This window comes from Python bivittatus, unplaced genomic scaffold, assembly GCF_059951505.1.
Source record: "Python bivittatus isolate LINGU-HERP-01145 unplaced genomic scaffold, Pbiv_v1 ctg000700_np1212, whole genome shotgun sequence".
NCBI classification, from domain to species: Eukaryota; Metazoa; Chordata; class Lepidosauria; order Squamata; family Pythonidae; genus Python; species Python bivittatus.
The window spans coordinates 1,860,353-1,873,702 of record NW_028277098.1 but is presented as its reverse complement, the minus strand read 5'-3'; the positions used below and the strand labels follow the sequence as shown (position 1 = coordinate 1,873,702).

Here is a 13,350-nt window from a genome sequence, read left to right as displayed (position 1 = left end):
TATGTGTTCTGCAACAAATTCTGGGGGCCCAGCAGCACCCTTGGCAACCGCCATGATCATGGATACTGACTGGGCCTTAACTGTGTACAGCGTGGTTCATTCTTCTGTTTGTCCATGTGATCGCTCACGCATGTGACTAGGAACAGGCTATTCACATGGAGAAGCAAATAACTGTGTGAACTGGCTATTGGTGTGTAATTCTTCTTGTCGTCTGCTCCTTTGGGAGTATCTGATTAGGGTCATATTTTAAAATCTGACTAATAATGTAAAAGGCAGACTGTCTAACCAAGCCTTATTCTTCATTGCGATTTTGTACCCGGTCTCTCACTGAATGCCTTACGGAGTTAAATAATTCGAGACAGCAGGCAGTATAAAGTATAAATTACAGAAAGCAGTGGAGTAAAGAGATTGTATGCTGAATAAATTAAAGCTTTCAGTTGTGAGACCAGTAATGGGTGAGGAGAGGAATTAGGAGCCATGGAGGCAATAGGACAATGGAGTCATGTTTAACTCTGATGGGAAACTGAGGGCATCTTTGGTGTTGAATTGAATTTACAGTCCCAGACCAATAACATTTTTGGTGTTTATTTTCTGAATTATTAATTTGTACATTTAGTTAAAATAGTATTATTAAAATGTGTTGGCACAGCTTTGCTCTGTCCCTGAGTTTACATCTCTGAGACCTTCATCCTTCCAAGTCCAAAAAAAGACAATCAATGGATTTTTCCCATAGAGAAATAAAAAATTATGACAGGCTCCCAAGCAACAGGCTAAAGGACTTAAGAAACCTGATGGGCAAAGTTTTCGTGATCCGAGGGTGCCCAAATTGACCATGACAATTTGCTACCAAATTGACCATGTCATAAATGTGAATAGGATGGAGACTGTTTAGCTTTTGTTCATGATTTAGAGGGCATTTGCTTTTTTTTTTTTTTTAAGTCTAATCACATTTTTTGACTGACATTAGTGATCTTTCTTTCCTTCCTCAAAATGGTGGGGAACCATGCCATTGCTTTTCAGCAATCATGGTTGGAGAAGGCTCTTTGGCCTGCAAACAAAAAGGAAGGCTTGGGGCATCAGGGAAATGCAGATTGCTCACTATTGCAGTACGTGAGGAGGCAAATGCTATGGCAACCTAGACACAGAAGTTGTCAGCTTCCAACCAAGATATGGAACACATGTCTTAACATGTACAATTTGGACGTGCTCTTTAGTTGTCCCATGCTGATTTATTGAAAAGACAATTTGGGTTGAAAGAGCTGGGGGGGGGGGGATTGCTACCCTCTCTGAAGACAAGCTCAAGGTTCAAAAAGATCTTGATAGACTTGAACAGTGGGCTCTATTTAGCAAAATGCAGTTCAGTAGCCAGGGTTTTGCACTTTGGAAAGCACAGCTGCAGGATAAGCAGTCCCCTGCTTGTGAGAATGGTCTGGGTGTCCTGAAAAACCACAGATTAAGCATAAGCCACTTGTGTGCTGCAGCTGCCAAAAGAGCTAATGCAATCTAGCCAACACAATCCCTCCCCTAGTTTTTAGTGTACCACTGCAAAAGGCAGCACATGAGTGAGTCAAGCCATTTCTGCCTTTTGGCAGAAATTAAATAAAACCCAATGCTTCCATCAAATCCTGTGCCACAAAGAAAACATTCAAAAGAAGAGAGACAAGGAGAAAGCATAAAGAAATAGTTAGTGACCTTGGCTGATCCCATAAAAGCTAAGCAGGGTGGGACTTTGTTAGTATTTGGATAGGAAACCACCAGGAAATCCCTGGGCTGTGGACTAGACTAGGAACTTACAAAACATTCAGGAAAAAGGCAGTGGAAAAACCATTTCTATACTCTTGCCAATGAAACAATAGTCCAAGCAGTCATCAGGAACCAAACACAATTCAAGAGCGACTTTATAGTGACCTCTTTGCCCTCACGGAGGCCATGAATCATCATCGCGTGGGGGGGGTGTTGATGGGGGTACCGTAATATCTTAAAAACATGCTTCACTGATGGCAAATTTCCATGTCTGTCAACATACCATCTGTAAATTGCATTAATAATCCCTTAGGACCTAGCATGCAGTAAGGGAATCACCACTACCACCAGCACCCATGCCCAGGCAGATAGGACACCAGCCTTGTCTAAAATGTAGGAAAAAAATAGTTCCTGTTTTTTTCTTGGAAGATTCACCACACTGAAGTAGTTGCTATACACAGAAGGAGTCAGATCTCACTGATTCAATTCATTTAAGGAATCAAGGAATGGGAGGCAGCAAGGTTTAGCCAAAGTAAGGATTCTGCATCCTTTGCTGTTCCTTTCACGTTTACTCAGCTTTAGTATCAGATACAGCCCTGTAAAAATGAGGGCATTTCTCTTCCAGAGTCTTCTCTTTGGCATTTCAGAGTCAATGGCTAAAGCAGAACAAATGCCTCTGAACAAAGAACAAGTGTACGGTATGCGTTCAATCGCTTTGCCCGTGATCCCTTACCAGCACAAAGCTTGCCTGCCTATCCCTTCTTTCATCTCAAGTAGCTCCAAATAAAGTAAGTAGGTTTACTTCTCCCAAAGAGAAAAGGAAGAGAAACCCTGATCTGAGGAAATCATTGGTATGTTCTGCTACTGATTCAGACAACCAAAATAAAGGAAGGGTTGCAGTTTATGGTCAAGGCCCAAAACATCTTACTGCCCCAGAATCAATAGCAGTTAAGCTATTTTAGCACCTCACTGTAAGTAAACAAGTAAAAAATAAAGAACCAACGATTTGCTGCATGACACCAAACATCTGCCTGCCCTGAGTAATGTATCTAGACTAAATATGTCTTTGTGAAAGGAGGATGTAGGTAATGCTAAAGTTCCTCTCTCGATGAACAATAATTTGAGGAACACCTTCTCAACTAACTTCAGCTATTTCAAAGCTACACTTTCATAGTGCAAATTTAATTCTCAGTCATACTGCACAAGTGCATATAAACATTATCTAGAGATTATGTGGAAGCCAAATTGTCAATCTGATCATCAATGGCTACTGTTGTCATTCACTATCACAGATTAGAACTTTTACTTTTTGTTTTTCCCATTTAAAGATCCCAAAAAATCAGTTTCTAGTTCAGTTCATTTTTTAGTTTTACAGTAACAATAACAATCCTTTTTATGCCACCCTTCATCCATTCAGATTCCAAGATAGTGTAGAATATAGATAATAAATTACTAAAAAACTAACACAATTCAATAAAACACTTGGCAATCATAATAAAATCTAGACGGACTAAGGGATGAAATCAATTAAAATGTCTGTACAAATAGACACAGTTTAAATTAGCATCTAAAATACTGTAATGTACACAGGCTTTCTTCTTCTAAAACCACTGTTGAAAAAGCCTACTCTTGAAAAATGCTGGAAACTTTAGTTGGAGCAAAATTTAGCACCTTGGCTCTAAAATTAAATTCTGGGCATTGGTTGTTCATTTTTATTTTCCAACTTAATTTAACATGTTAGTTTTAACCTTTAAAACTTAAATCCCAACTATCCATGGGACCACTTCATTCCTTTATGAACCAATCTAGTTATTAGGCTCTGTATGGGAAGCCTATTCCAAATGCCATGATTTGGAGCAATCTACTCATGCAGCATAGTATTCATGAAAACGGGGGCGGGAGGTTGTATGTTGTGAAACACATTTCTTTCTGGATTATGACTGGCTTCTTTTGAAAAAGTAAATTTTAACCTATCGTTAAAGTTGCTTTAACTGGTTTCACTGCTATTTCTAACACTGGATAATGGCTTAATGCATATTTCATACTTCATGATGTTACTGTTTGACATTTTTAAAAATATTTAATTCTTGCAGGATAGTAATATTTTAAACAAATATGCATTTAAGGCAATTTTAAGAACTCAGGGGAACATTCATACTTTCTTCTCTCAATTGTTTTTAGACTATAAAATGAAATACTCAAAAGCATTCACAGGAAAGAATGAAAGAAGCCATACAATAAGTCTGATAATCCACCACTGGTCTATTTCCTCTCTACTCCAAAGGAAAGGCTGCTGCTGAAAGAAAGAAAGACTGATGCCTTTTAACCCCCAATATTTCTTATTCTGGGGATACCAACTCTCCTTCTTTTCAGGCATTCTGATCCTGCAAGCAAGAACTTCCTTTCCCTCACATACGGTACAACTTATCATGCTTTCCATAACAACTCCTGTGTTAAAATTCTAGTAATTGTGAAATCTATTACATTTATCTTACTCAATAGTAAAATATGAAACAATCAATTAATCATTACTTTCCCTCTACCCATGAAGTGCAAGCTGAATCTAGACAAATAATATGGAGATGCAATATAATTTCCCTCGTGATACATCAATATTAAATCTTGTCTTTTATCATTTTTGAAAAAACAAACATGTTAAGATTTCATACAACTCACAGCATTATACATCAATGATTCATGACAACCAAGCTTATATAAAAAGTATCCATAACTCCTTTAAAATAAATTGAAATGACAGCAGGTAAGGGAAAATTTTGGCCAGTAAAGACAATCTGCTCTCTAAAAACTTTATAGACACTTTGAGTTTATTCTGGCAATGTTAACACCATGAAATATTAGCTGCACTGTTATAAGGAATGGTGGTATAATTTTTGGCATACTCTAGAGTCACTTAAAAACAGTAATAGAGTGAATTCCAATTTCAGTATCCCGGAACTCCAGGGTTGAGAAGAGATAGATACAGAAAAAACATTAGCTGAAAACCGTATCAACAAAGTTATATTTTAATCTGGCAAGATATTACCCATTTAAACTTCACTGAAAGAAGATGTGCTAGTTGCAGTATTCCCCTATATTGTCCTGTGTATTCATTCCCAGGCCAGGAAACTTAAGAAATTTCTGTCTCGAAGAATCAAATCCACTTCTTTTAAACCCTGGGTAATTTAAATTGAAATTATCATAAACCATAGCCAGAAATGTTCTAATAGCACAGACACATTACAGGAAGAAAAATAAAATAGTGTGCTGAAAATAAATTTACTAAAAACTAAACAGGTTGGAAATGGCCAGGAGCTTGTCACATAATTTTTGCTCATGGCCAGAATACTGAAAGCTAGAAGATATGCTTTCAATTACTATATATAATTTGGTAGAAAGTATATGGGACAAAAATAATATATCTGCCTGAAATACTCCCGGGACCAGTACTGTACCCCACAATTCCAGTTCCCCAGACCAGTCAAAGTGCTCAGGTACATAGTAAATCCTCTCTTAGACTTCACTGTTTTGGAAATCATCACATGCCTGCATGTTAGCATCCATATTGGTTGCAAAAGCAAGCCCAGGAGTCAACAAAATACACACATATGAGCAGTAAGATAAAAAATATACATATATAAATATGGGTTTGCATTCCCTCACATTATCCTATAGCACATGGATGGGCAGTTCATAATCTTCTCATCAACATTTTTGCAGAGACAGGATTTTAATAGTTCTGTTTATTACAATTCCCCCTATCAAACTTCCTGTCCCCACATTTCAACAAGTAATACTTGAGAATATGATAAAGTAAGCACAAATATATCACAAGTTATCAGATTAAAAAAAAACAACTACCAAACTCTTTATATTTGTTTGCAGGATTAAATGGTTCCACCTTTTGTCAGATCGTACAGAAGTTAAAAATTAGTTACATTGCTTTTGGCAATAACATTTTCAGAGTGGCCCTCAGTTCTCAATATTCACTGTCTGGCTAATAATGCAACTGGAATGAACCAGTGGTAGGACAACTCAGGTTTGCTCATCTCACACCAGCTATTAGACTTTTGAGAGAAGACGGGAAATTAAAAAAAAAAAAGTTGTATTCTCACCAACCATCTGCTACAACTTCGAACTACATCCATTTGCATTCAGGACACAAATCAATTAAAGACTGTGACAAAGAAGAGATTAAAAAAGAGTCCCAGGAAATGGATTATACTGGAGCTTCAAAACACAAACCAAGATCAGGTTTGTTCACCCTTGTAAAGAGAAAGGACAGGAAGGACTAATAGTAAAAGAAAATGCAACCTGGTAAGGGTCAGATGTTGTTCTTCCTACACTTACATATTTATTCAAGCTGCATTACATCCCATTAAGTGAGACTGTAGGGACCCCTTTACATTATATTACAGGAGACACATAATGAATGGCTCCTCAAGAAGGTCAGCCTTCAGCTCTGCAGCCTTAAGGGCTTCAGAGGCTTGAATGCCAATGCTAGGTGCTTTGTCTAGGTTACTAGCTGCACAAATAAGATTTAACAAAGGATCTCCTTAGTCATCGTATATAGATTGCTGGAGTCAAATAATCCCATTTCACTCAGCTGTTCACACGATGCAGAATATACACACACAGTTTCAGAGACGCAAGAATTCAGGTTTTCTGAAATATTGCACTCTTTTCTTTAATGCATCACTTTTCAATGTATATCAAGTGAGTTTACAATCATATTTGTTGTCACTTTCCTTCATGTCAGACCTTTTACTTATTTGATTGAGATCTGAATTACTGACTGTTACATCCTTGTTGAAAAAAGAGAAAAAACAGAGGGGAAAGAAACAGGAGGCAGTTTGCAACACTCCACAACTGAGCATCTGACCCAGGAGCTGAAACTCGGCAACAGCTTACACTCTTGCTTTTTCCTGTGAGCTAAGGCAGAAGACAAATCTCTCTTTTCCATAAAGAAAAACATTTGGAAGTTGAAATAAATAAGTATCGGATGTCACTGAACATTGTTCTCTGAGCATCTGCTGTTTAAGATCACCCTTGATTGATGACAGCTATTTTTAATTGTTGCTTTTAAAATTTAAATGCCCCCCTGAGACATTTTATAAGTGTATTAGCGCATGGCAGGAGGCCTGCGAGGTGGGAAACACAGAATGAGTATTTTCATGTCATTAACACTTGAAACCAAGAAATATAATTTAAAATAAGGTAACCCAGAGAAACAATCATTGAAAAGGCTGCTCCCCAATACATATTTGTATGTTTGCATTGGCATAGGTTTTCCCTGGTCTTGCATATGCCAAAATTAAAGTTATATTTATTCATACACAAACCATGCATTTTTCAATGACTTTTTAAAGCACCATAACAAGAAAAATATTTCTGTTTGAGTAGATTATAAATTACAATAATATAGCCACTTCTGGACTCTTTTAAACTTAATGTAAATTTTAGAAAAGTGTTAAGACATAAATGACACAAGAAGTATTCCTGACCCTCTTTATCTCTGTTTCTGCCTTACACACAGACACAGTATCACATAAATCACATTCTATTTGCCCCATTTAAAAATAAGTATATTAGGACAATGCAATACCAAAGGTGAAAAACTGCTTCCTTTACATTTAAATATATTTTTGGAATGAAATAAGTTTGCAGAGCTATACATTAAAAGGAGGGGAAAAGATACAAGGAAATAACAGAATTTCTCCTTACCTGTTTTTTCTTTAATTTCACACAAGACATTAAAAAGTGCAGGTTTCATTCTGTGACAGTTTAGAGCATGTTTTCTGCAAGGAAATCAGAAGGATTAGGTTTGAAGTGAGCCACAGAAACATGAATAGCTTTAAAAATAGATTAGAGGGGATTCCTTATGCAAAAAAGTATTAAAGGTTACAGCGTCAGTGGAAATTGTGCCCAAGTGAAAAACAGCTTTCAATTTTATACTGAATAGGATATCAGTTTGGTGATTGTAAATGCTACCAACATAGGGAACTATTTGACACCGCTATTTCAGCAGCACCCATAAACCATACTTGCTGGCCAGGCTATTAACTGATCAATGCCAGGAGCATGTAGAAGCCTTTCCAGTGTTTAATGATGATCTTATTCAACCACGTAGGGAACTTTAGTATCTTTCTCTTCCCTCCTATTTTCCTCTATTCATCCATGTCTTAAAATTCTTTGTGTTGAGGCAGCTCTACTGGAAAGGTTTGAAAAGCCCTTCAAGGAAACCTGAAGAATAGAATATCCATTTTCAAGTAAAACAGTCAGAACGCAGAGATATACTGCCAAAGAAAAGAAAACATCTAATAAGGCAGGGTGGAAGTGGAAAAAAATTAATTACTTTTACGTTCTTTGTATTCTGCTGGCTTCCTTGAAAGAGTAAAAACCGTACAGTTAAAAAAAATAAAAAATATTAATCAGGATTACAAATCACCATCACCATCACCATCATGTTGCTATTCTAGTATGCAAAAAGGGAGAATTTATATGGGTCATTTCCTGCCCCACTTCCTTGTGCCAAAATGGGCCAGTTGTTGTTTGTTTATTAGGTTGATTAGTTTCATGTCCCAGCAGATGCCTATCGAAGGGAAGAAACAATCTAACATTGCTTTAACAATTACTATTTCTTTGACAAGTAATCTCTTCTGAAGATGTGCTGCTGTAATATGCAAGAAGTCTAATCTCATTGGGCATCAAAGAATGGGTTTGAGAATCAAAATTACATGTCATCAGAACATGAACACTTTGGTGCCCCAGGCAGAAAAATCGAAGAACCTCCTCATTCCACTGATTAACATGGAATACAATCCATTAGGCAGGCCCCCTTCGCCAACGGCCCATCATTTCTGTGGGGCTTGTGCAAGAAAGCATCCCGCTGGTTTGTATACACTGTGTGGGAACTGCTTGCCGTCCATTCCACAGCCCTAACAGCACCCAAAATCCATGGCTCCGTGGCTCACAGCTGGTGCATAAGCACAGACCCTATTTTGATTTCCCAAATATCAGAACTATAAAAAATTAGTGTAAGTAAAAGTGAAAGTTTGCTGCCACATTCTTAAAAACTGTCTTTGATATCTCTAATCATTGGGTTACAAACAGCAGGGGGGGGAAATGAAATACACATTTCCTTTTAAAAACCTGATCTGCTTTTTAAAAGTCTGTAAGGAATGCTGCCTAGACAAGTATGCAAAGAGTAACAGGCGATAAAAAGCATCTTGTATTGATTTTCAATTAAATTAGCACATTTAATAGTATCTATACATACCAAGTATTTAAACCAAACATCAACTCTTGCAACTTTTAGAAGCCACATCTTCCCTCTGCTTTGTCTTATGGCAATACTGGGAAGCATCGTTCAGCAGAAGCTATTGTTCATCAAGTCAAGTGTTCTATCAAAACAAGGTTATGAACCTTGTATTTCTCAGCCCAATGATGCTTTAAAGCTACGCTACGTGCATTAATATATAAAAACTACTAAAATCTATGGAGTTTACTTGTAAGTAAACACTTGAAGAATTCCACTGTTAACTGGTATTGTACATCAATACCATCTCAATGAATGTTAGCTATTGCAAACCAAGTAAGATATGCAATTTACCATTGACACATAGATTCTAGCAGTCTATTCCAGGTGATTGTGGAAAGGATTATACACACAGAGTGAAAGTAAAATGCTAACAGCTTTTCTCTGTTAATAGGTAAGATTATTCTACTAGCTGTTTCCCTTTATTTTCCAATCCTCTGTTCTGTAAATCAATGTATATGTTTTTTTTCCTTTTGTAACTTTAGATAAGGTTTTGCAGAAATGTGCTAGGAGGGTGCTGTGCAGAATCCCATCCTTATATATACTGTGTGTATATGTATTTTTAAGAAGCTCCATTTTTAAAACACACAAATGTACACTAGAAGTGTAACACTATAATACTACCTACACTGAAGTTTTACAAAATAACTCTAACAATGATAATTAAAAAAAAAACATACTTTTCCTCAAAATTCAGTCTGGTGAGAAACAAACTGACATGGTGACTTGTGTGATAAGATGAACAACTGCATTGCTAAAGATAAAAGTATTGTACAAATTGTCAAATACTATAATATGCACAATTAGTAACAGGCACAAATATATAACTTGTCTTAATTATGATCTCCTGTTTCATATAGAGAATTCATGTGGTTTCATATGTGGAAGCACATTCTGTAATGGAAATCTATTTGTGAAGGTAGCGACATTTAGAGGCTGCATTCTACTAGCTTCTAGGCTCCTTAATAGCCTCAACTCCTTATTTTATAAATATATATTTATTCTTTTGAATATCACCCATAGAAAAAATGTAGTTCCTAATGCAGCATCAACACTTGCCATCACAAGAGGAAAGGAAATTATTTTGTTTGTACAAAGGGGCCACAAAAGGGGACAACCATTAAATGATATTAAGCCCACTGATTTTCAATGGGATTAAGTGTGCTTAAGTTTTTTTGGACTGTAGCTAAAGAGCTGTAAGGAAGGACTAAGCTTTCAACCAAGGCCTTTGAAAGGTTTTGCTTTTTTGCTATTTCAAAAACAGAAATTAGAACACCAGCCTTTTTAAGGCCACTCTATTTGCATATTTCTTTTAAAAGGTAAAACCACTCAAAATTTCTTTGGAATAACTGCTGATATAATAACCTATTTGCCTCCTCTGTTAGATAGCAGATGTAGACTGATATTACACCCAAAACGCAATCTTTCAAATATTACAGTTCAAATGGGAAAATGACACGATTTAACTTCTCTTTCGGATCAAATACAAATTAAGTTGGCTATCTGAGACGTTCAGTTCGTGAACTACTACAAACAAAAGCACATGGGGAAGCTGCAGCTCCCAAAGCAAACCAGCCAGTCAAGTTAGCTATTTAGCCTTGTCTAACTTAACTAAAGGCAGTCACAAGAATATCACCCGTGCCTTGGAACCTCTCTTTCTCTGAAGACCTAGTAAAAAGGCGGTTTTAGTCTATTACAGTCATCCAGTGAAAATGCGATTTTCTTCGGGATTACTTTGTTTCCCGCAGGCTAACGAAACCACCGAAAGCACAAGTATTTGCCTGGATCAGACCCTCGTGTTAAATACGCGTAAGTATCATCTTCATCGTCGTCGTCGTCATCACCCAAGGACTCACCTGGCCTGCGCTTCATCCAAACTCTGGTCGGTGATGGTCATGATCTGCTGTAAAATGTCCCCGATGTCTTGTTTCCGTCCCCCCTCGGTTTCAGTGCCCGCAGCCCCGTCCGGCATGTGTTGGGACAGGCCCGGGTGGCCGGCCATTCCCACTCCGGCGTGGGAATGCATCAACCTGGGCTGATCATCCATCCCCAAAGCTAGGCGCGGACGGGGCCCCTTCTTTTCCCCCCTTCTGGAGCTTTTTCGGGAGCGCGCTTCTTGGGGGAGAGGAATCAACTGCCTGGCTCGCCTTCCTGCCTTGCCTTTCTCCTCTGGGTTTTTAGAAAAGAAGAGTATTATCCCTTAACGAACCTCAAACCCTTCCGAGAGAGAGGGAGGGAGGGAGGGAGAGAGGGGGGGAGGGAAACAACACCCTCGGAATTCTTGCGAGGAGGCTGTCGGCTCCAGCAGGCAAGGAAACCCCAGTCTCTGCGGCGCACTTGAGCAGGATCAAGGCGAGAAGCCGGATCGGGCTCGCTTCTTGCTGTTCCTTTTTCTCCCCGTCCCAGCCAGGTTCTCGCCCTTCGCTGTTGAGGTGGCCGACAGCGCAGCGCCGGAGGCGGTCGGCGGTCGGCAAGCTACCGCTTAGTCTTCCACGGGCGAAAAACCGCCTCGATCTGAAAGGCGAGGGAAAGAGCCAAGCAAACTTTCCCTGCCCGCCCGCCCCGCTCGCGAGCCAGATGCTCTCCCCAAAGGGAGCTTCGCGCTGCGCAGAGCTGGCGGCGAAAGGCACAGCCCGGCTCCCCGACGCCTTTGCCAAGGCAGGCAGCCTCCCCCTCAGCTCGGTGCCTCGGCAAACTCCGGAAAGCCCCTTTCCAGCCTCCTGCTTTGTTTCAGGCTCAAGCTCAGGACTCCTGAAACTGACACAGAAAAGGCACAGCCAGGAAGGAAGGAAGGCGGGAGGGAGAAGAGGCGAGCAGATGGGTGGTGCTGATGAGAGAGCCGAGAGGGCGCCTCGCCCTCCTGATTGGCCGCCGCTCGCCGCCGACAACTCCTCCCCGCTTTCGCCATCGCCGATCCCCCTCCCCCCGCGGGCGGCTGCCTGTCAGTCACCGGGTTCAGAGGTGCGCAGCGCTGGAGGCTCCAGGCCTTAAAGAGGCAAGCTGGAGTTGGAAGGGGAAAGGGGCTCTGCCTCCGACTTAGTGGAGCAAGCAGCCGCCGGTTGATGTAGTGCAGAAGAGGCCGTCTTCAGCCAGGGGGTTGTCTTTCACTCGAACCCGGGAGTCGGGTATAAATGAAATGCACTTGACTCATATTGAGCCTAGTACTTGCTGCTTCTAAGTAGCAGACTCGGAGCCCGCAGATCCTGCAGACAAAAATAAACTCCTGGTTAGTCATCAGTGTCATTCTGGCTGGGACAATCATTTGTTGCTTCTTTTTGTTAAAACAAAACAAAATGAAACTGGGAGCCACCCATCCTTCTTGATCTGCTGCAGATCACCCAGAGATCCACATGTTTAATTATGATAAGATGCATGATAATTAATGAGAAATAATGTAGAAGGCATTTGGAGATTAGAAGGATGATAAAGATGACCACCCTGGGTGGTGCAGACTAGTACTGAGCTCACTGGGTGACTGAGCCAGTCATATTTCTCCACACAATCAACTTTCAGGGGTTCCCAACCTTTTTTTTGCTTGTTTGTTTGTTTGCTCATGGGCCCCTTCTGAGCTTCTTTACTTCTGTGATTCCCCCCCCCCCCATAGTCACTGTTAGCTGGGAAAAGGGGTGTTTTTTTGTTTTGTTTTTTTGTGCTTCAGGTCAGGGTTGACTGCTGGTGACTGCCTGGACATGTCCCTGCGGTTCTCTTGGCAAGATTGCAGAAGTGGTTTGCCCTTGCCTCCTTCCCAGGGCTGAGAGAGGGTGACTGGCCCAAAGTCACCCAGCTGGCTTCATGCTTAAAGCAGGACTAGAATTCACAGCCTCCCCATTTCTAGCCTGGTGCCTTAACCACTACACGAAACTGGCTCTCTTTTTTCTAATGAATATAAAAGTCTGCTTATTACAAACAGCCTTTTTCATTATGATATTTATTATAAACTATAATAATTTTCAACATTCATAGTGTTGAAATTAGCGTAGAGAATGAGATGTGAGGATTATGACAAACTGATCATTTGACGGGAAGTTAAGTTTGGGTGTCCTCCTCAGAAATATGGCATAGCCCCCAAAGGGGGGGCATTTGACTCACACTGAGAATCACTAATCTACCTCAATGGCTTGTGATGGAGGGAAATGAGCCTTCATAGGCTTTTTATATTGTTGTTTATTGATGGTTATTTTGTACTGTATTTTTATGTGGCATCAGCCACCCAGAGTTTTATGTGGTAAGATGGGTGGCCTTATAAATCAAATAAGTAAAATGAAGGAGGGAGTTTTAACTACATTGCCTGA

At 39.8% G+C, this 13,350-nt stretch overlaps 1 protein-coding gene across 2 annotated transcripts in view; it reads right to left on the bottom strand.

Moving 5' to 3' along the window:
- The window catches only part of PBX1 (PBX homeobox 1), a 233,328-nt gene extending 221,487 nt beyond the window's left edge, over positions 1-11,841 (bottom strand). For both annotated transcript variants that reach the window (XM_007424304.4, XM_025164149.2), the window contains exons 1-2: positions 10,915-11,841; positions 7,465-7,538 (exon numbers count right to left, since the gene is read on the bottom strand). In XM_007424304.4, the coding sequence (XP_007424366.2) occupies positions 7,465-7,538; positions 10,915-11,105 (265 nt within the window). In that variant the 5' untranslated portion in view covers positions 11,106-11,841. The remainder of the gene's footprint in view (positions 1-7,464; positions 7,539-10,914) is intronic.
- Positions 11,842-13,350: the final 1,509 nt, after the last annotated feature.